Here is a 20,139-nt window from a genome sequence, read left to right on the forward strand (position 1 = left end):
TTACCATATATATATATATATATATATATATATAGGCACCATTAACATTGGAAAATATTTGGAAATTCTTTCGTTGCAATGTGCTGCCCTGTTGGTGTGGATGGAGGTTGTGTGTCACTGATGCCTGCCACCGCAGTGAGGAGCCAGGGGGACGAGGTCCTCACAGGTGTGCAATGAGTGTGTGGTGTGATGCCTGTTGCGTTGCTCTGTCTCTGAGACTCTGCATGGCCCCATGTGTGATACATTTACGTGCATCATAGGAGTAGTTTGTACCTGTGGTAGACCATACTCTGCATCCCTTATAGCAGTTCCATTGGGTGTCCCACCAGAGAAGAAAGAGTTGAGCTGCCTCCACTGCAGCAGCGGGGAGTTATCTAGCCCCTGCCTCTGAGATTTTGGGCTTCATAGCCCAAAAACTCAGGAGCCTTTTGCCAAACTGCTCCCTGTGACAGCAGATGGACGGAAGGAGAAGGCGATTGCCAGAGGGGATGCTGTCATTGCCTATGTCAGAAATTCAGTCCAAGGCTCTCAGCTCCTCCCATAGTGTCCAAGGCACAGGGCTGTCTGTGTGCAGTCAGACTCCTTGGCTGGTTGACTGCTATCTGGAGGAATACGAGTGGGTTAGGTTTTGGTTTTGTATAGTTGGAGACCCCCTTGAGCACTTGCTAAAGGAAGTCCCTTGTATTTCCAGGGTGACTTGAACATATTTTTGAAGCAGATTTTAATTCCCCTTTATACACTTAAAGATTCTTGTGCTTTCAGATGTTGAGGATGAAGTGATGAGGGCAGCAATGTTTTGACTGAGCACCTTGTTTCTCAAGGAAACAAGCCTTACACAGTCATGTTTCTCATGCAGGTCTGCCTGTTTCTCTTACAAACTTCTAAGTCTTTTGGCCACTTTCTAGGCTTTGGGGTGATGGACCTCACGTATATGAAATTCCCTGCGTAGAGATGGCCAAAAAACTGCCTTCCCAGTGTGCAGCTACCGTGGGCATGGTTTGGGTGCCTGAGTTTAATAGGAGGGAGGAGGGATGCGTATGTCTGCTCTGAGCTCTGGAATGCAATCAAAAAGAAGTTACAAATCTCAGCAGAAATCCCATTTTCACAAGTGACCTCCGCACTTGGCCAGAGCCGTGCGGGACTTGGTTCCAGCTCTGATGTAAGCATTTAATCTCATCCTGGAATTGCCGTGCATTAGGCACACAAAGCAGCATTACTGTGCACACTTCTGTGCTTCTGCATACCTGGGCCTGAAGGCTGTGTCTAAGGAGTGTTTGGTTTTCTGAGTGTCTAAGTCACTTTTTGAGGAGGGGATGTGGGCTAGATTCAACAGGCTTACAAATCTGAATATAAATGATGATACTGAAGGCTTTTGCCCAGCTCCTGCCAAACTCTAAAGGCTCCCAGCTCCCAGAGGTGTCTTGAGTTTTTGGCCTTGAAGCTTCCCACTGCTGCCAGCCCAGGAACCACAGGAGCAAAGCATGCCCCTGCTAGCACCCTGAGCATGGGCATCTCCAGATCAGATGTGAGGATGCTGCCCTGAAGAACTTTCCCTTTTTCACCGAGTCATGAAATGACTGGGGTTGGAAGGGATCTCTATAGCTCGTTGTGTCATCTCTAGCCTAGACCTTTTGGCCTGGCATAGCTTGTGTTCTTTATTTGGAGAAATGGAGAGTTTACCCACCCCAGAGGAGCTTGTAACCAGCCTATGGAGATGGATTTGAACCACCCTTGGGTTGGGTCTCTGCCTAGGTGAGCCCTTGGAGCAACAAAAGATATTCTGGGCTGGGCTGCAAAATAAAACCTGGAGGATTATCTGCCAAAATGGGGAGAAAGACCGAAGGATACTGGGCAGAAATGAAAACCTGGGAAATTTCCTCAAATGCCTGAAATAAACTCCCCAGCTAAAAACCAATGAAACCAATGATAAAGGTGACTCTGCCTTTGAAAGGCTGCAATTCTGCTGATAGGATCCATCTCACCTGACTTGTGAGGCAGCACCTGGGTCTCAGCATCTGCACTGAGCACTCAGACCTCATTTACCATCAATGGAGAGAAATGGCCACCTCCAGCAGGCAATTGCTCTCATCTCATGGTGGTTACCTGAAATGGGTCAGAGAAATCGCTCCAATTTCTCTTCACTTATGCAGTTAAGAGACCGACTCAAATATAGACACTTGCCTGGTGTCACCCTGACACCAGGTGAGATGAATCCCTCCTGAAGTGACAACAAAACCATCTTTTCAAAGCAACGAAGGGTATGACTGGGCATGTCCCAAGCCCTATGTTGATGGCACAGTGAGTGCAGGGGGTTGGAACTTGCTGATCTTTAAGGTCCCTTCCAACCCAAACCACTATGAATGCACACTAAAAAGTGAGGATTTCACCCAAATATATCAACCTGTGCTCTGACTACTGAGAGGATTTTGGAACATTTGAAGGGGTGATTAGGATTAATCCATTTACCTAAGTCACTTTGAGAGCCTTAGCTGTAAAACAATATTATTTATCAGCATCCTCCTGCGATGATGTGGTGTTCTGCGAGTTCTCTAAAAGAGATTTTCTTCCTCTGAAACAGCCTCTTCACGCTTTCCCTGAGTGAAGTATTTTGCTACTCAGATTTGTGATTTAATAATCATAAATAATAGAGCCCTTAGTGCTATATTTTTAAATGACTGAATGGTGAGAGTCTACTTTAAGAAATTGTATGAATGCCTCTCACTTGTGTGCATATAAATGTATTCAATTAGCACTCAAATCTTGAGTTATCTCCTGATGGAAGGCAAAACCTTTTGAATTCAGTCCCATGCAAGAAATACTGTGTCATTTAACTCACAAAAGGATGCCATGCACTTAACAGATAATGACTGAAGAGGATTTTGCTGTATTGCCTGCTCAGCTGCTTTTGAGGACAAAGAAAATAATTCCCCTTTTAGGATCCTATGGGGTAATGAGGAAACCCTCTTGCACCAATCTCAAATACCACTGAGCAGGGGGAAGGAAATAGCTCAGTAGGTGAACTGGGCTGCAATTTCACCGTCATGGTCTGCCATGTACTTCCCATGTTCTGTCTGTGATGTTAAGCCAGTTGCTAACCTGTCTCTGAACCTGCCACCAGCACACAAAGATTACTCACCCTGGATACTGCACTTCAGCAAATGCAGAATTAGCCCTGGCTAAGTAATCTTGTTAGTGTGATTCAGTGTTAAATGGATCTCGATTAAATGGGCCTTTATATTGTCCCAGCTGGAGATGATAAGCCTCCACAAGGAAATGGCAGGAGACCGAAGGAAATTGCTTTACTTCAGACTGGGACGTTTAACCCCATAAAACACTTTCTGCTCCCTCTCTGCCTTTACGTTTGTCCATAGTGGCTGGGGGGGACAGGAGGGACTCAGGACAAGGGCTGCAGCATTTCTTCATGTTACCTGTTTGCCAGGATGAGAGCAGGGCGATGGGGATGCCTGTGAAAGATCAGGATGGCTCTGGTGGGTAACGTGGTGATGGTGGTGTTCATCTTATGAGACTAGTAATTCCTTCATTAGCACAGTGTCTTTCTCAGACTCTCACTTAAGATGCTGGGCTGCCTGAGCATCCAAGGGTCAGCAGAACGGGTGCCTCCAATAGTTCATTAATCACCAAACACTAACAGGGGAGAATCTTCAGTCTCATCTTAGAAGAAATAGATTGCTTAAATGTGCCACTGGGACTTCTTAGGAATGGCTTAAGGTTTATCTGTGTGAGGTAGGAATCAGCACAGGGCATTGGTGTATTAGAACCTGACACTTCATTTCTCCTCACAATTAGATTTGGCAGTGTGTGTATGGTCTGGGTAGGAGGGAACTGGCATTAAAATCATCAAGGGACTTCAAATGCAGAGGAGAACAGTGGGGCCCTGGTGTGACAAGGATGGACAGCTGGGATTCTGCAGTACTGAAGTTTCCTCCCCTGCAGTGGGAACCAGCTCTGCCCTTTGAGGGCTCCTGTTGGCCTGAAGCAAGCACTGAGGGAGATGTCGTGCTGCAGGTTAAAGCAGCCAAGATTAGACAGGTAAAAAAACCAACCATCAGAAACAAAGCAAACCAGAAAAAGGCCCTCATCTGACCCCTCCTAATGGTCGTCGTTAGCAAAAGGCTTCCTAGGACAGATCACAACGGTAGACATCAAACTGCCTATCTCACCCCCTTCCCACCAGCATTTGCTCTCCTCCTGCCTCTGCTCTCATCCTGCTCTGTATTAGCTAATGAATTTTCTCTGTCCATGTCTGATGTGAGTTCAAAATACGGATTATCTCCACGGAATCAGCGGCTCGAACAGGGCACGTGGAAAATCTCTGCTCTATAGCAAGTCAGATGAGCTGATATCTTTTTTCCAGACCCTTGACAGGAATATGGTAAACATGCAATTACTTGAATTTTTCCATAGATTTTTGCATTTGAGGTGGATTTACATGCTTGTGATATTTTCCAGACGTGAATCCCAGCCCTGTAAAAGCAGCCAGTTTGCGAATGGCTGCAGACGGGCAAGAAATGATATAATCTATTAGAGATTTCCTTCATTATCTCTCTAATCAAAGCTTCTATCAGCCTCCTTTGATGCGCTGCTGGAAGAAAAGATCTTCAAGTAAACTGATGCTGGAGATAATTAATGAACTCGCCATCCTCTTGCCTTACAGACAGAGACAGTGGAAGGAAGAAGAGCTGTCCTTTGCAATTACTGATCTGTGGTTTTCCATCCGAGTGCTGACAGCTTGTAGGACATGAAGTGGAAAAGCTTTTTACCAAACTTCCAGGCTTTGACCATCAATTCCTTCACTTTAAGGATATTTTCCCCTGGTCGTATTTCTCCTGCTGCTGGATAACACTCTTGATGGTGAAAAATGGGTTTAATACTTGAACAGTTATAGCTGTATGTAGTGTAGCCTGGTAATATTATCTTCTTTATGCTTTCCTTACAGCAAATACCCTCACCTCTGCTATCCTCACATTATTGTACATTAAATCCACCTTTATTAGGATTGAATAGAAAACTGAGAGTAAGAACTGGGTCAGTGGAGTAATATTGATGAAGAAGGTTGCTATAGGCATGCCGTATTTTTTTTCCTAGGGGCTTGGCAGTGTGATTAGGGAATGATTTCTGTCCTAAGAACTCAGCTTTTTCATGAGAACTTCTCTTTCCAAAGATCTGGGAACCTCAAGTTCCTCATGCAAAGACATGGTTTCCCTTTCTCATTATTGAAAGGATAAGATTTAAATTCCTCTGTCACCTCAGACCAAGCCTGGGATGGCAGGAGTAGGTTTGCAGTCCAGTTTACCAGCCTCAGTCTTTTCCTTTTATAAATGATGTCCTTTTTGCTTAGCATTTTCTATCTGTCTGGTTCTTTGAGTCCTTGAAATAATTCTGAACTAGTCTAAGTCTCCTTAAATTTCCCATTTTTAGGCCTGCTCAAGCAGCTAGGTGGGAGCAAGCTTTAAACACGGAGCTGCTTGATGCAGCTCAGAGCTGATCCAAACTAACATCAGCAAAACGCAGACAACAGCCCCTTCCCAAAGGAAATTCCCCAGAAATATCAAGTGGAAAGCAGAGGGGAAAGTACATAACGAAGGCAAGGATGAGTTCAGAATGTTTTCCAGCAACATCAGGGATTTTGCTCCATGTTGTGTATTTGAGGAGTAGATTTATGACAAAGCAAAACTTCTTTGATTCGGTTCAGGTCTGGTCTCCAGAGGCTTGCACATAAATCAGTTCATACTTGTAGGAGTTACTAAAGACTAAAGAAGCCAGCAAATTGGTATTGCTAATGCAGCAGAAACTTGGACTTTTCTCTCTGGAAAAACACTGTTGTCATTGAAATGCAGCAGCCTGACAGCACCACCATTCTCATGTAAGCTCCTACAGAAAAGGAGACCAAGAAGTGCCAATGCGCACCACACCATACTGCTCATTCATGGTTTTTAGTGTATCTCCTCCTCTTCCAAGTGCTGGTGGGCGCATCATAACACAATGCTGCAGGTGGTAAATACTGTTCAATGATATCTTAGTGCTTCACTTCCAACACTGAGGGATCTCCTCTTGTCCTCTGAAGTGGATGAAAAGCTTTAACTTGCAGATGTGCCCTGCCCAAGTCAAGAACAGGCTGGCCCAAGGAGTGATGAATGCTCCATCCCTCACAGTGTTCAAGGCCAGGCTGGACAGAGCCTTGGGTGGCATGGTCTAGTGTGAGGCATCCCTGCCCATGGCAGGGGGGTTGGAACTGAATGACCTTAAGGTCCTTTCCAACCCAAATCATTCTGTGATTCTATAATATAGGATCAGATGTTTGAAGAATATTTTTGAGTGGTTTAACTAGACAGATTTCTTACCATCTAGCCGAGTTTTTACAGCAGTTACAGTGAGTGCTGTTGCAGAACAATATTGGCAGTGGTCTACAGTCAGCAGCAGACAAGTTAGCTCTCAGCAGCTGAAGATTGTGCTGGTTTGCCTGTTGGAAGGTTCTCTTCCATAGTACACCATATATGAGCTGTTGTCACTTATCTACCTCCCAGTGCTGCTGGGTGACAGACAGCTCTCTGGAAACAGGGACTGAAAGGGACTGATGCTTTTTGGTAAAAGTAGTCAGCTTTAGAGAATCAGAAAACCTTCCTCTTCCTGACTGTCTTCCTGGGAAAATAGGGAATGTTTTCCTCTTCAAGGCACCTGCTTGTGATGATTAACAGTTTGAAACTGCCTCTTATAAAAGGAACTCTCTCACAAACCATAAATCCTTGTCTTGGCCTATAAGTACTGGAAAGCTCCTAATGAATGTCCTTTCTCACACACTCAGTGTACACAGAACTCCTTAAAAACCAAAATCTGCTAATTAATTTTAAGCCTCTTTGTGGCAAAGCCTAAGAATCAGATTTACCAAGAGACCAGGGGGTCCATCTGGTGCAGAAAGCTCCTCACTCCCATGCCAAGGTGTTTGTTTCACGGAAGGATTTAGGCATAGATATTCCCCATTGGCAGCACTGTCAGTTGTGCTAACTACTGGGACGGTTCTCAGCATGTTGAGGGGATGCTGAAAAGGGTCCTCAGCCAGAAGCTGGGGTGGCTTTTCCTGGACTACTCCCATGCGAGGGACATAGAGTAATAGAATCAGCTTGGTTGGAAAAGACCTTTAAGCTCATCCAGTCCAACTGTTCCCCCAGCACTGCCAAGGCCATGGCACCAAGGGCCTCGTCTACACAGTGTGTGAACTCTTGCAGGGCCAGTGATTCCACCACATGTGTGCAGTGCCTTTTTTCCACAGGATCGCTCCCAAATAATAGGATAAAATCTGCTAGGTTTTAGAATTGGGTCAAATGAAACATAGTGGGAGCCCAGTGAAGCTTTTTCAAGTTTTATTGTCTAGGTTCCTTAGAAACTCATTTAAATAAAGACAATCAGATGCAGCTTCGTTTTATATCACCATGAACTCTAACTGAGGGTGTCAGCACTGCACAGGAGCTCACTAGAAGTCTCTAGCTGAGAGGATATACAAGGAGGCTCCTGACATCTCTTTGGCCAGGAAACGCAGAAGCTTGATAACCAAACTTATTCAGACATAGGAACTTCATGGTGACAGAGGAGATGGATGCAGGTCACTCTGCTCCTAGGGCTAAGGCACTTATTTTTCAAACTAAAGGAAATTCAGTCAAGCAAAATGGCATCTACAATACACAGGGTTTGTCCATGGCAGAGTGCAGTGACACACATGTGTGCTCTTTACACCTCCTATCACTTTTGCAAGAGCTGTTCTCTTTCATCATCTTGATTATCCTTATTCAGTGTTTGTAATTCTGATCTCTTTTGAGGAGCACATTATATCCATGGCAATGAAAATCTGCCTGAATTCCCCAGAGGATTTGGATTGACTTTGGGGTGGAGAGAGTTGAGGAAAGCAACAGCACCAAGAAGGAGACCTACTCATTTTAACTTCATCTGTTCCTGTGTCCTAGAGAGCTAATTAAAAGAGACTAGCTTGATGGTTGGAAAAATAGAATAAATTAGGTGGAGAGAATTATGCCAGCTTTTAAGTGTGTATCACACGCAGTAGACAGTAATGAAAGTAAACATGAAATGTTTCTTTGCTCTCATTTAGCAGCATCCCATCCTTTCTAACCAAACCACTGTTTGACCAGGATTTGTTCTTTGTTTTCTTCTGTCTTCCAGCAAAGGATAAACCATCAGATAAGCCCTTACCAGAAAACAGCCTTTGAAGGAGTCAAGAGCAGGTAGGGATTTCGCTTCGGATAACATCCTTCAGGAATATTTGCTTGCATGTTTGATGATGAGCTATGCAGCTGTGCAGGACCTGACTGGGAGGAGATGGTCTGGACTGACATGGTCCATTGCTCAGTCAAAACCAAACTCAAAGCAGACACCTTGGCCTACCCTCGTGCTGACATGAAGGCTCATGCACGGGGCTGGCTGAGGGCTAGCGGAGCAGTTTGTATGACTTGGGTCACATCTAGTGACCACTTGTGACCAGCCCAGCACCATGGTGCCCACCTGCATATGAGGTGGTGGTGAGACAAGGACAGTGTGTGACCCCTAGTGCTGGTCACCAGATTGACAGCAGAGAGGTGGAAGTACTGTTACTGTTGAAGTAAGCTACTGAGATTTTCTTGTCTTCCTCTTTTTATATGCTTTTAATGAACATACTGGGCAGGAAAGATTGGTTAATCCCACATTTGTGTGTATAAAAAGGAATGCAGCTGTGAAGCATGTAGTGTTATCTGTTTCCATGTGGTCACTTGAAGGGTTAAGCTTGCTTGAGCACCTGGGCTAGGAGAAGTCAGATGTTGTGCCACGTGTCCGTTCAAATGGTTATTTCAAATGTTTGCAATCTTGACAAGGTTTTCTTGCAAAGCTGGTATGAAATGGTGTTCATTACATGCCCCAAACAGTCTGTAGAAGCATTGAAATTGTTAAAAATCTAGATACACTGCTGAAATTCAACTGATTATGCTCAATTTTATTTGAATTTTTAATTCCTCTCCTGCTATCTTTTCTTGGTTAGTGGTCAAGTCTGACTTTACCTTTGAAGCTCAGCCCTGTCAGACACAGCTTGCGGCTGATTGCATCTGATGGGGAAGAAAGGGGCTTTTACTGGAATCTTGTTTTTAATCTTTGTTCATAAATTAGGACACGTTAAGGCTGTGTGGGCCACACAGCTGGTTGTGGCTTGACCATGACGTGATGCCAAGTGAGTACCACACCAAACAGTGGTGAGCGGCGAGAAAGGGTCCAGTGGCTCTGCTGGCAAACCATATGCATGTGAACTGGGGACAGCTCTTGGGAAGAGCTATGGTAGTTCACAATGGGCATGGAAGTGGGCTAAAACCATTTGTTATAGGTTGCCTCCATTTCAGAGCTGTTTCAAACTTCACTGCCTTTCTTTCTGAGACAAGGTTAGGAGAGCAAAATCATCGTGGGCTTGCTTAATGTAGGTGTTAACTTGCTCTACCCATATTTCAAGTCATCCATATATGATGCAAACATGCTTTGGGCAATGCTGAGCTAAACAGCTGGTTGAAAGAGCATTTTAGCTTCAGTTGGGTGCCAGGTTATCACATCCTTGTTTCTTCAGGGTGTGGGGAGGGCAAGCACGGGTCTGCCTGCAAGTGCTGTGCCAGAGGTCCTGGGGTGATGGGCTGGGGATCAGTAGTTCTGCAGGAGCCCAGCTGGAGAGCAACAACTTGTCTCTTTCCCTCAGCATCATGAGCTGTGCTCCTCTGGGGTCTGAGGCAGGAATCTTGCTGCCCTGGATTAGATTGCTCTGTTGGATTTTCATGGCTGTGCACAATCCTGTATTTCATTAGCTGAAGGCTTGCTCAGTTACACTGAAGCTGTGCTCCTGTCAGTGGGACGTGCCTACTGGTGCCAGGCCCTGGCAGAAGGGCAGATCAGTTTCTGATGTGTTTGTATTTACATGTGTGTGCCATTGCTTGGCAGATTTAGTGGTAGTGGCAGCTGTAGTCACTTGATATAACTGAAAGATTATATCAGGTGCCTTTTCCCTGCTATAACCCCAGGAGCTTTGTGCTTCTGGGCATCCTGTGGGGTACAGGAGCTGATACTGGGAGCTGCCAGAGCTGAAGCCCTGGAGAGCAGCGCAGACCTTTCTGAAGGGCTGGGTGGCGCAAGGGGCACTTGCACAGACAGGGTCCTTTTGGGACACGTTTTAGAGCACCCATTTACATACTGTTTTCAGGGCAGACTTGACTATAGGTCATTTAAGGGCAGCTGTCGCAGGGATAGCCAGATTGCCTTGGCTGTCTTTAAAGGGTTTATCCCAAGAGGCAGCTGTCCTGGTTGAAATCCAGCCAACAGCCAGGTAGGATCCAGTCTTCCCCTGCCATACCCAGGAGCTCACAAACCCTGACTTGAAGCCTGCTGAAACATTTGCATCAGCTATTGGGGATGTCGCTGGGTTATGGGCTGGTGCTCGGCTCTGCTCTGTGCCTCCCATCTTCCTCCTCATCCAGGCAGGAGCCAGGAGCAGGGTGTGAAACTCCAGATCTCCTTCCAGGAGGGCAGTGCTGAGTTCTTGAGAGCTCTTCCTCCTGGAACAGATTAGAATATGCTGAGCTATGAAGACTTGTCTTAATTAATGCTTTAGAAGGTTACAGCTAGATCTGGGGAAATAATCAATAGTGAATCATCTACTCGGCAGCTTCAGCTCTTTTCTGTGGGTGAGTTATCTGTAAGCAGCTTGCAGTTCGCTCCATTCATTCATTATTTACAATTATTTCCCAAATAATTCCTTCCAATTGCTTTTGGTCTGCAGCTTGTTTGCAAGCAGCGAGTGGAGAGCGCCTGGGACTCACTAGGCAAGCTGTGATCATTAGTTCTTGGTGGGATGAGCAGGTTATGTGGCCTCATGCTGGGTCTCTGAGTGGAGCGGCCCAGCTCTTCCCATCCTCTTTAATGAACTCAAAATAGCTTTGGGCAAACATTCCCTTCCTCCTTGTGCAGCATCCCTACTCACTGCCTCCTCAGTTAAGTCCTTCACTAGGAGACTCGTTGGGCTGAGACATGGATTTGGAGTCCATCTGTTTGGGTTTTTCCTGAACCGATCCTTGTTTGCTCTATTGCCAATATCAGTAGCAGGAGCTTCAAAATCAACATGTCTAAACAGCTGCTGGTGATTTCACTGTAATGGGAGTGCTTGGGCCACCAGTGCAACTGCATAGAAAACACCAGAGGCCATCTGGGACCCCATTAAACCTTGCTGGTGTCCTTGTCTGCAGTGGATTGGTCTCTGCACCCAAAGACCTCATTTACAGGTCTCACTGTGCCCAAAGTGGCTGTGACCCTGGAAGAAAATCCCCAGCAGTTCACTACTCTTGCCATGTCCCTGGCTTGCAATGTGCCTTCCCCTGTTAGAATCACTGCACCATCACAGCTCCAACAAGGCTGGGGCAGTTTTGATGATTGAAAGGATTTCTGCTTGATAAAAACTGGAGTGAAACTCATTTCAGGTAGCAGCCAAACAGCTGCTGGATGGTACACAGTTTCATTACTGCTGCCACGAACTGGATTGTTTTAAGCAGAGGACGTAAATAGGCTCTGACATAGATCAAAGAAAACACCAGCTGCAGGTCAGCTGCACTCTGGGGATTCATTTCTGTGTTATCTGCTGAGAAACCAGGCAAGAGGAGCCTCTGCTGTTCCGCATTACACGGGCAGGGTGTCTCAGGGCTGCAGTAGGAAGGACTGCCCCATGCTGAAGGGTTTTGGTGGATCACTTCCCCTTCCAGCACTGTCATAGCCCCTATAAGACAGATCTTCAGATGCAGTTGTAAAAGATGGGAGCTGGCAATCGGACCAAGGTGTCTCCTGGCAGTGCCATTCCAGGAGGCAACCAGTGCTGGCACAGGAATCCAGCCAAATTTCTCTTAGAGTGAAGTGAATGAGAACCTTGATCGTCTGAATCGATAACTGAATTGAGAGGGAATTGTCATCTCTCACCCCATGGAACATGGGGGCAAGGCCAGGCTGGACACAGGGGTTTTGAGCAGCCTGCTCTAGTGGAAGGTGCCCCTGCCGTGTCATGGGGTTGGAACTGGATGAGCTTTAGGTTCTCTTCCATTCTATGAGTCCCTGATAACTGCCACCATCCCTGGGATTGCCTCTAGGAAGGGTCTTTCACCCCTCCATTCGGAAGCCACCACTCACCCCTTCTCACTGCCACACCAGTGCTTTGCTGGGGCTGGGCATCACCTCTGCTGCAGGTGCTGATGCAGAGAATTTAGGGAGGTGACAGAAGGGGTTTCACTATGTAGAATGATGTAGTCCACAAGCAGATAGAGATCACTCCAGTCGTCATTTCTGTGGAAGAAAGACAGAAGGAGGAGAAAGGAATGCTGCCTTAAAAATGGACAAATCCTGATCTCAGTGGCAAGGTGAGCCCAGCACAAAAAGCCACTGAGCCCTTGAATGGTGCTGCCTGCAAGCTGGGAAGCATCCCTCAGCCTGTGATGGTGTTCCAGGGCTGCAAATCCAGTCTGCTGGTGCAGCAAATGCTCCCAGCTTTATGCCTCCATTCGTCCAGCACTGAGACTCAAGCAAAATGGAATCAGCCCCTTGGCCTGCCCTGCTCCAAGTCCCTGCAGCAGCTGCGCTCCACCACCCTGATGCTGCACAAGCAGGGGGAGAGGGTTGGTTTTTTTTTTCTCTCCTTAAGTCAAAATCAATGATGATGACAGAGTTATAAGGTGAGCGATGGGAAAGAAGAAGAAAGCACCCGATGTCAAATTTGATGCAGGAGGCAGTTAGAGGAACCTATTACTAGTTCTGTTGCCTTAGGGTATGTTGGTGGGTACATAGGAGAGTGTAATGTCAGCGAAATGGGAGAGCAGTCTCTTTCTCCTTGAACCCTTATCATTAATGTGGAAGGCATACATTGTCAGCTATTAGTCTGGAGGGGAGGGAGAATAGCATGTGAGATGTCTTAGTTTGGAAATGGAGTCTGACTCGACATCATCTGGTGTGTGAAGGATGGAGGGTTATTGTAATTGTTGTTGTTGTTGCTGTGATTATTATGAGTATTACAGCATTTGGGAGAAAATGGGGCTCTGAGGCTCTCCTGCCTGTCATTGCAGCTTTTGAGGAGTAAAGACTGAAAAGCACAGTGTCGTGAATGCTCTGGGTGATTGGAGCCTGATTTCAAAGCGTGATGGTGGAGTCAACCACAGGGGTGCTCTGTGTGACCAGGGAGGAACAGGTCCGTGTCCCGCACCCAGCAGTCACACTGGATGTTGCCGAGGAGACATGGGTTGTTGTGGGAGAGTCTTTGCAAGAGACATCCAATAAAATACAAGAAACTGGTCTTAATTATTCCTACTGCTGCTGTAATCATTGGTGGAGAATGAGGAGCTGCACGCTGTGATGCAGGGAAAATCTGCAGGCACAGGTTTAGGGTCTGAAGTTTGCATGACTGCCACGCTGGAAACACCATCAGTCTGTCTGCTTTACACCTCAGCAGCAGCTTTTGTCCAGAGGCACCAAATATTTTGTGCAACCTCCGTTGAATCCATTTCCAAGTGCCAGGGCTCCTGTGTCTGCAGGTACAGTCACTCTGCCCCACCATGCCTCCCTGTCTCTGACTTACCCGCTAATACAGTTTCTCTCATTTAGGAAATGTAAATAATTCCTTGGGCTCTGTTAATCCCAAGATTACATGGGTAATTCCTGTTTGCATTAAAAGGAGGATCTCTCTCAAACTCCCTGCATGTGAATGAGCAGCAGACGGGCTCCTGCACCGAGCCCAAGTGCATCGCTGGCGCAGACGCTTCCCTCCTCCAGCGCTGGCTGCGTTGAGGGGAGGATCTGAAAGGAAACACAGAATTAGATCTTTTGCCTCAGGACGTTCATTTTTTGCATGCACATCGCAAATGATGTCTATTATTAATCCCAGCCATTAGTCCTTTCCTTCTCTCTCTGCCTTTGCCATAGCAGCTTTCAGAGCCGCCTCACAGGTGTTGCTGCAGCAACATGGGGAGATGGAGGACCTGATCCTGCACCATGAGGTGGGAGAAAACCAGGTTATGAGCAAGGAAAGCAAATCCATCCTCTCTGTGCCTTTTCCTCCTGGCATATGACATGTAGAGACTCCCTAGAATCCCAGATTTTTGGTTCCTATGATGCTGCATTGCTAGCAAGCCTTTTATTCCCACACCTCATTTGAATGGGTGAAGACAAGGGTGTCTGCAGCTCCCCTCCAGCCCAAATCCAAAAGCCAGGGGAGATGCCAAAACCTGCCCAGGGCACTGGGGTCACCTGGCAGTGACAGGACAGAGCGGAGGACTTGGCTCCCTGCATTGCGCCGCCTTGCTGCTGCTCGTGCCTGAGCCTCCCACTGCTGCTCACAGGGGAAAATAATTAATTAAGCCAATTAATGAAGATAAATTGGAGCAGCAGCTTTGGAAAAACACCATCGGTCAACAGCAAAGCGTTCCCTGGGGCAGGCTGCAGAGGCAGTGGCTCTCCTGCCACCACCTTTCCTTGCCTTTCCTTGCCACGGCCTCAGAGGGTCAGCTGGGAGCCCGGAGCCCTAAGTGAGCATGTGTTGTGTTAGGAGATGGGTAGGTCTAAGGTAATAATGAAATAAAAGGGAAAAGGAAAAGAAAAAAGTGCCTAAAATACCCTAAAAAGCTGTACACATCCTGGTACCGCCCCTTTTGCTCAGCACTGAGTCAGGCCAGCATCAGAGCATGGTGGGGATGCTGCTGCAGTGGCATCAGACCTCCAGCCTCAGGGGCTGTCACTCAGCTCCTTCATTAGGAGGGGAAAAAAGGGCTCGGGAGCCTTTGCTTCCCATAGTGGTTTTATTTCAAAGCTCTTTCACTTTTGCATGTGGGTTGCTGAATGAAAAAAGCCCCAGATTCTCAATTTTGGGAGTGATTTGGTAGCCATAAAGAGCAGGAATCCAATTGGGCTTGGGGAGATTTGGGACTGTTCTTGAGGCTGGGTTGAGAGCAAAGTGGGAGAGCAAGAAAAACATTTATGGTGCTTGTGAAACCTGTATGCTGTTGGTATCTGCTGGAGAAAAAAAAAAGGAGACAAAAAGCAGTTAGCTGAGCAGCAAGGTTGGCTTTCTTGTATCATTCCAAAAACATAGGGCTGATATTTATTTCATTAGAGTAAGCCTTTCTGTCGCTGGTAAATGAATTCCAAGAAGTGAGAGGAACCCCAGGATCAGGGACTTTACTTCATTTGGGATTGTGTGCAGCTAATATTCTGGTTAAATAAATACATTTTACTAATTGGATTACTCAGGCACTGTAATATACTGCTGGATTTGCAACACGATGCTAATAAATTGTGTGAAGAACTTAATCACGTTAGCTTCCAAAAAGCTTGTAAGAGATGAAATTAAAAAATAAGTAGAAGTTGACATCTATTGCATTTCATAGTGTCTTCATTTCCCTCATCCTTCTTAGAGTTCTCCTAACCGCAGTGTGGCTGATGGGGATTTCTTCTTTCTTAATCTGCCTGTGATTAGGGAGGGCAGAGCATTAGAACAGGGCCTGTGGGATGGTGGCACCCGGTCTGTGTTTGTCTCTTCTCATGCTGATTCATATCGAGGTAGAGGGAGCATTCTGGTGTGGATGGTCTCAAGGAACAAAGGATGGGACAAGAGGAAACGGCCTCAAACTGCACCAGGGCAGGTTTGGATGGAGCTGAGGAACAATTCCTGCCCCAGAGGGTGCTCAGGCATTGGAACAGGGCAGGGCTGCAGTCACCGTCCCTGCAAGTGATCACACAGCGTGGAGACGAGGTCTCAGTGCCATAGGTTTAGGGGTGGCCTTGGCAGGGCTGGGGTAAGGGTTGGACTGGATGAGCTTAAAGGGCTTTTCCAAGCTCACTGATCCTGTGATTCTGGAGGCAAAGTTGCTGTGGTTTATTTTCTCAGATGCATGCAGAGGGAAGTGAGGCTGGCGAGAAGGCAGAGCACAGAATGCTCTGGAAACTCAGAAAGGCTGATGCTGAGGATGGGGTCTGGTGCTGGGGGAGAGGGATGTATCCCCAAGCTGGGTGCTTCACCCAGCGCATCCCGTGGGTCAGTGCATTGGTACAAGTGGCCACTCAGCACAGCGGAGGTGTTGAATGGCAGCGTGGGACCAGGTGTGCTGTGCATCCAGGTTCCTCCTCATCAGCTCAGTGATGGGGCATGGAACACTGCCACCACGATCCATCATTACTGAAACACCACTTCCTTCACACAGCTAACCAATTCACCTGCATGTTTCCACCACAAAGAGAAAATGGAAGAATTGCTTTTCTTTCCCTTTTTTTATTCTTCTTTGATAGAAACATTCAGTGAGAGAAGGAATTATTCCCCCTTTCCAGGAATTGGTGACAAATGGTCTCCTAAAACCAGATAACTTGTGGCCCCGTCAATAGAATAACAGCATGGGTTATAGAGAGAGCTCAAGATTATTATTTAAGCTGCACCCGGCTGTCAATAGGGTCTGCTCCTTACTGAGAAATAAATGCTAGGCAAAGGGAGTTCTGTGGCTTGAGCCAAGGGGTCAGGGAGGCTGCTGCCTGATGGAGTCAGCTCTGAGGATCTGGCTAGGACAGCCTGCTTCCCTCTCACACAGGTCAAGTGCAGTGCTAACAGCCACAGTGTTATACCTGGCATAAGGATGCTTACTCCTAACTCAAATTATACCCCAGCTCCTTCCCTGATGGGTTCCCTCTGCTGTGTATGGACCTGTCAAAGCCCCCTGTGTGTACAAGGTTTGCTGTGATACCAGTTCATGTGGGCTCAATACCAGCACCTCCGTATAAAGGAAATAACGCTATGTGTCTTTGCAAATAGCTCACTCAAGCCCTAGGAGCTAAGGGGTTAAAGTAGCCCTTCCCTTGCTCACAAGCTGCCTGTTTGGACTCCCCTAAATAGTTCTTGTGTATTTGATGCATCAAATGGTGATAATTGTTGTATCAAAGAGGCATGTGGGGGAATAATTTGCCTGTCTGAAATGCTGTGAGAGGTTCAGATGAAACACTTGGCTGCTGTGATTGGCACTAAAAAGAAGGAATTGCCAATCCTTGTTACAGAGTTGGTTCCCCATAAAGGTTTAGACATGTGGCTTGGTGTGTGTGCATTGGTAACCAGAGATTCTGCCCCCCCATTCCTTTGATGAACACCCTGGTTTTCAGTGTGATGCGCAAGGTGAAGGGGAGATAGCAATTGTCACACAAAGGCAGGAGCCAGCTCCTGGTCCCAGCTGTGTTTCAGAGTCAAACCCATAACACGCAGATCAAGCAAAGTGTCTGGGAACAGCTGGGATGCAGGAATCCAAGCAGCAAAGTCCAGCCTGGCATCCGCAGTTGGTACTTACAGACCCTGAGCCCTTGGCTGTGCAGCGCTATACACAGAGCAGCTAAATCCCTGCACTGCTGTGCCTGCCCTGTCCCCCTCCCATTTAGATCTTCTCCTGATCCAAGTCTCCTTAGTTTTTTAATTCCCCATGTACAAGAAGCATTGTCTGCGTGAGGCCTCACCCTGCACTTACTTGTATTTTCACTCACAGCAGGATTTCAAAACAACAAACCAGCCCCTGAAATGGCAGCAGCTTCCCCATAACCTGAGCCTCATTGAAATACTAATAACTAGGTTTTGATGCAGCTTTGTGGGTATTAATGCAAATGTTTTTCTGACTCTCCAGGTTTAATAGCAACAGCTTATACAACTCTAATTAGCATAACAAAATTCAGTGATGAGGAGTAAAACGCTTGTCTTGTTTGATGTTGCTTGGTAATTAGCAAGAATAATGATCTCTGCAGCAGTTCCTGGTTCTTGGCTCACAGGAGATGGCAGAGAGCACTCTCAGTTACCTCTGGTCTTGTGGGGAGGATGTAGCTGATGGGAACTACACGTGCTCCATGTGCCTTGAGAGCCAGACAGGCTCACACTGAGCACAGACACAGTCCAAGGGCTCAGGAAGGTTTCCCTGTGTGTTGGTCCATGAGGAGTTGTATGATGAGGTGTTGAGTGGGCACACGAACTCTGCATAGGTACCCAGTGGCTGCCCTGCCTTTTGGATAGAGAGAGGCAGCAATCGTGCAGAGCTTGGCTATGGCTTTTGGTTTAGAGATTGGATCTGTACGTGTTTGAGATGCTACGTTTTCCCTTCTGCATGCAACTGAGGCAGTTTCCTTGTCCTGTTGCAAATACTGGAGACTGGGACTCCCTGAAGCAGGTCCGTGGAGGGGGGAGGAAATGTCTACCCTGCAGTACCCTCTGCACAAGAAGCAAAGCTGCTGCTGCTGCACAGCCATGTTTGCTCATCCCGGCAGCAGTAAGCAGCATTCATCCCAAAAGAAACCTCTTCTCTATGCCTTTGCCTAGATGTTCAACCCAACAGCAACGTGGCCTGTGTGTGCTCGGGTTTGGGACAGGAGGAGTTAAAGGTCAAAAGGAAAGAGGCTGTTGCTGGCATGGCAGACAGTGGAGTCTCCCAGGTTGCAGCCCTGCCTGCTTAGCTTGTGTTTACAGACACAGGGCTCTGGGTCACCTATAGTATTTCTCCCTAGGTATGAACCCTTCTACTTGTGTCTATGGGGAAGGGCAGGCTCTGTCTGGACACAAAGCCCCCTTCATGCCCCTTTTGCATAAGAGGGGAAGCATTAGAAGCTTTCATGGCCATTGTGCAGCCCCTTGGTACCCACAGCTTCATCACCCACTGCAGGAGAGCTGTGGTATGGTCTGTGCCACGAACCTCTGCGGAACTCTCTCAGAGGTTCCTCTCCTTGCCCGTGCCATTCAATGTGTTATGAGTTAGGGTCTTCCCATTATGCTGGGTGCATGAAGCCCTTGTGCTATCCACACCCTGTACCTTTGTCTCCTGCCACCTCCTGCCCGATCGCCCATCACCATCCCCTCCTTCCAAAAGCTTTGACTGTATTAACAGCCATAAAGTAAACCAGCCAGGGCAGTAAATTTTGAACTAGTGAAAAGAACCTCTCCTTTTATGTGCTGTGTAGTTGGCTTTATGGAGGGCAGTGCTGAAGGCCCTCGTTGAGATAAACATCCTGACTGAGTTTTTAAAAGGACTAAATAACGTTGGCCATTTGTGGGATGTAAGATGACAAACTGAGAAGTTAAACTACCTGCTACGGAGCATCAGCTGGATTTCAGTGGCAATCTGGAAGCAATCTCTGACTGTGCAGGCAGCTCCCAGGCAGGGGCTTGGCCAGCACAGCACAGGGGAGAGCTGCCTTGTTTCTTAAGTACCAGAGCTCGGATACAGCAGCAGACATGGCAGTAGCCTGATCCAATACAGCAAATCCTTTGTTTCCTGGCTAAGAAAGCTAATTTTGCAAAGCAAAAGCCTGACTGATGTATAGTCTGTGAGTGCCTCTAGTCTGTGGTGCTCCTGGGAGAGAGAAATTGTCATCTGAGGAGCAGGACAGATGCAACCAGGGCTGCTCAATTGTGTTTCCTCCTTCCCTCCACCCTCCCAGTGTTTCTGAAATGGCTCCTACCATGAGACACCCCGAGACAAGATGCACTCATTCATATTAATAACGTTTGAGTATCTGCATGGGTAAGGTGGCTCAGAGAGAGGCATTCATGATGAGAAGAATAATTTGGTCCAGCCAGTCTTTGCAAACCACTCTGGGGAAAAGCTTTCCCAGCCTGGGCGCAGTGGGAAGCTTTGGCTGTGCTGTTCGCATAAGAAAGCACAAGCTGAGCTGACAAGCTGTGAATGCCAGCCTGGAATGTCCCCTCTATTCCCTCCATCAGGCAGCTCCTCCCTGCCCAGAGCCAGCTCCTCGCACCAGGGCTGACCCCTACCGGGCTGGGGACGTGTGGGACCCTCAGGGACATCTGGGGTCACCCTTTTCCAAGTGATGGAGAAATCCCTGTGTAGCAATTGTTCCCAATGAGGTGGTTACCCCCTGAACCCAGGGCTGTGCTGCTGGAGTGCTCCAGCCCCTGTCTCACAGCCAACGGGGGAAGCTCCCAGCTCCAGGAGGTGCTTGAAAGGCACTGAGCTCCCATCTCCTCCCATAGCATTTTCCAGAGTCTCCTACAGAGGAAATTCCTCCAAAGTGAGATCATGTCCTCTTCTCCAAGGGAGGTCAGATCTGCTGTGGAGC

The 20,139-nt window shown here is 47.3% G+C and overlaps 1 protein-coding gene across 10 annotated transcripts in view; it reads left to right on the forward strand.

Annotated features, from left to right (window-relative positions):
• TNRC6C (trinucleotide repeat containing adaptor 6C) overlaps positions 1-20,139 on the forward strand; it is a 317,396-nt gene that overhangs the window by 108,442 nt on the left and 188,815 nt on the right. For all 10 annotated transcript variants that reach the window (XM_061455587.1, XM_061455582.1, XM_061455591.1 and 7 more), the window contains exon 4: positions 8,191-8,252. In XM_061455587.1, the coding sequence (XP_061311571.1) occupies positions 8,191-8,252 (62 nt within the window). The remainder of the gene's footprint in view (positions 1-8,190; positions 8,253-20,139) is intronic.

The sequence above is a fragment of the Pezoporus flaviventris genome, unplaced genomic scaffold (genome assembly GCF_033815535.1).
Source record: "Pezoporus flaviventris isolate CSIRO_AGI_PZ_B2104156 unplaced genomic scaffold, CSIRO_AGI_Pfla_v1 ptg000020l, whole genome shotgun sequence".
NCBI lineage: Eukaryota > Metazoa > Chordata > Aves > Psittaciformes > Psittacidae > Pezoporus > Pezoporus flaviventris.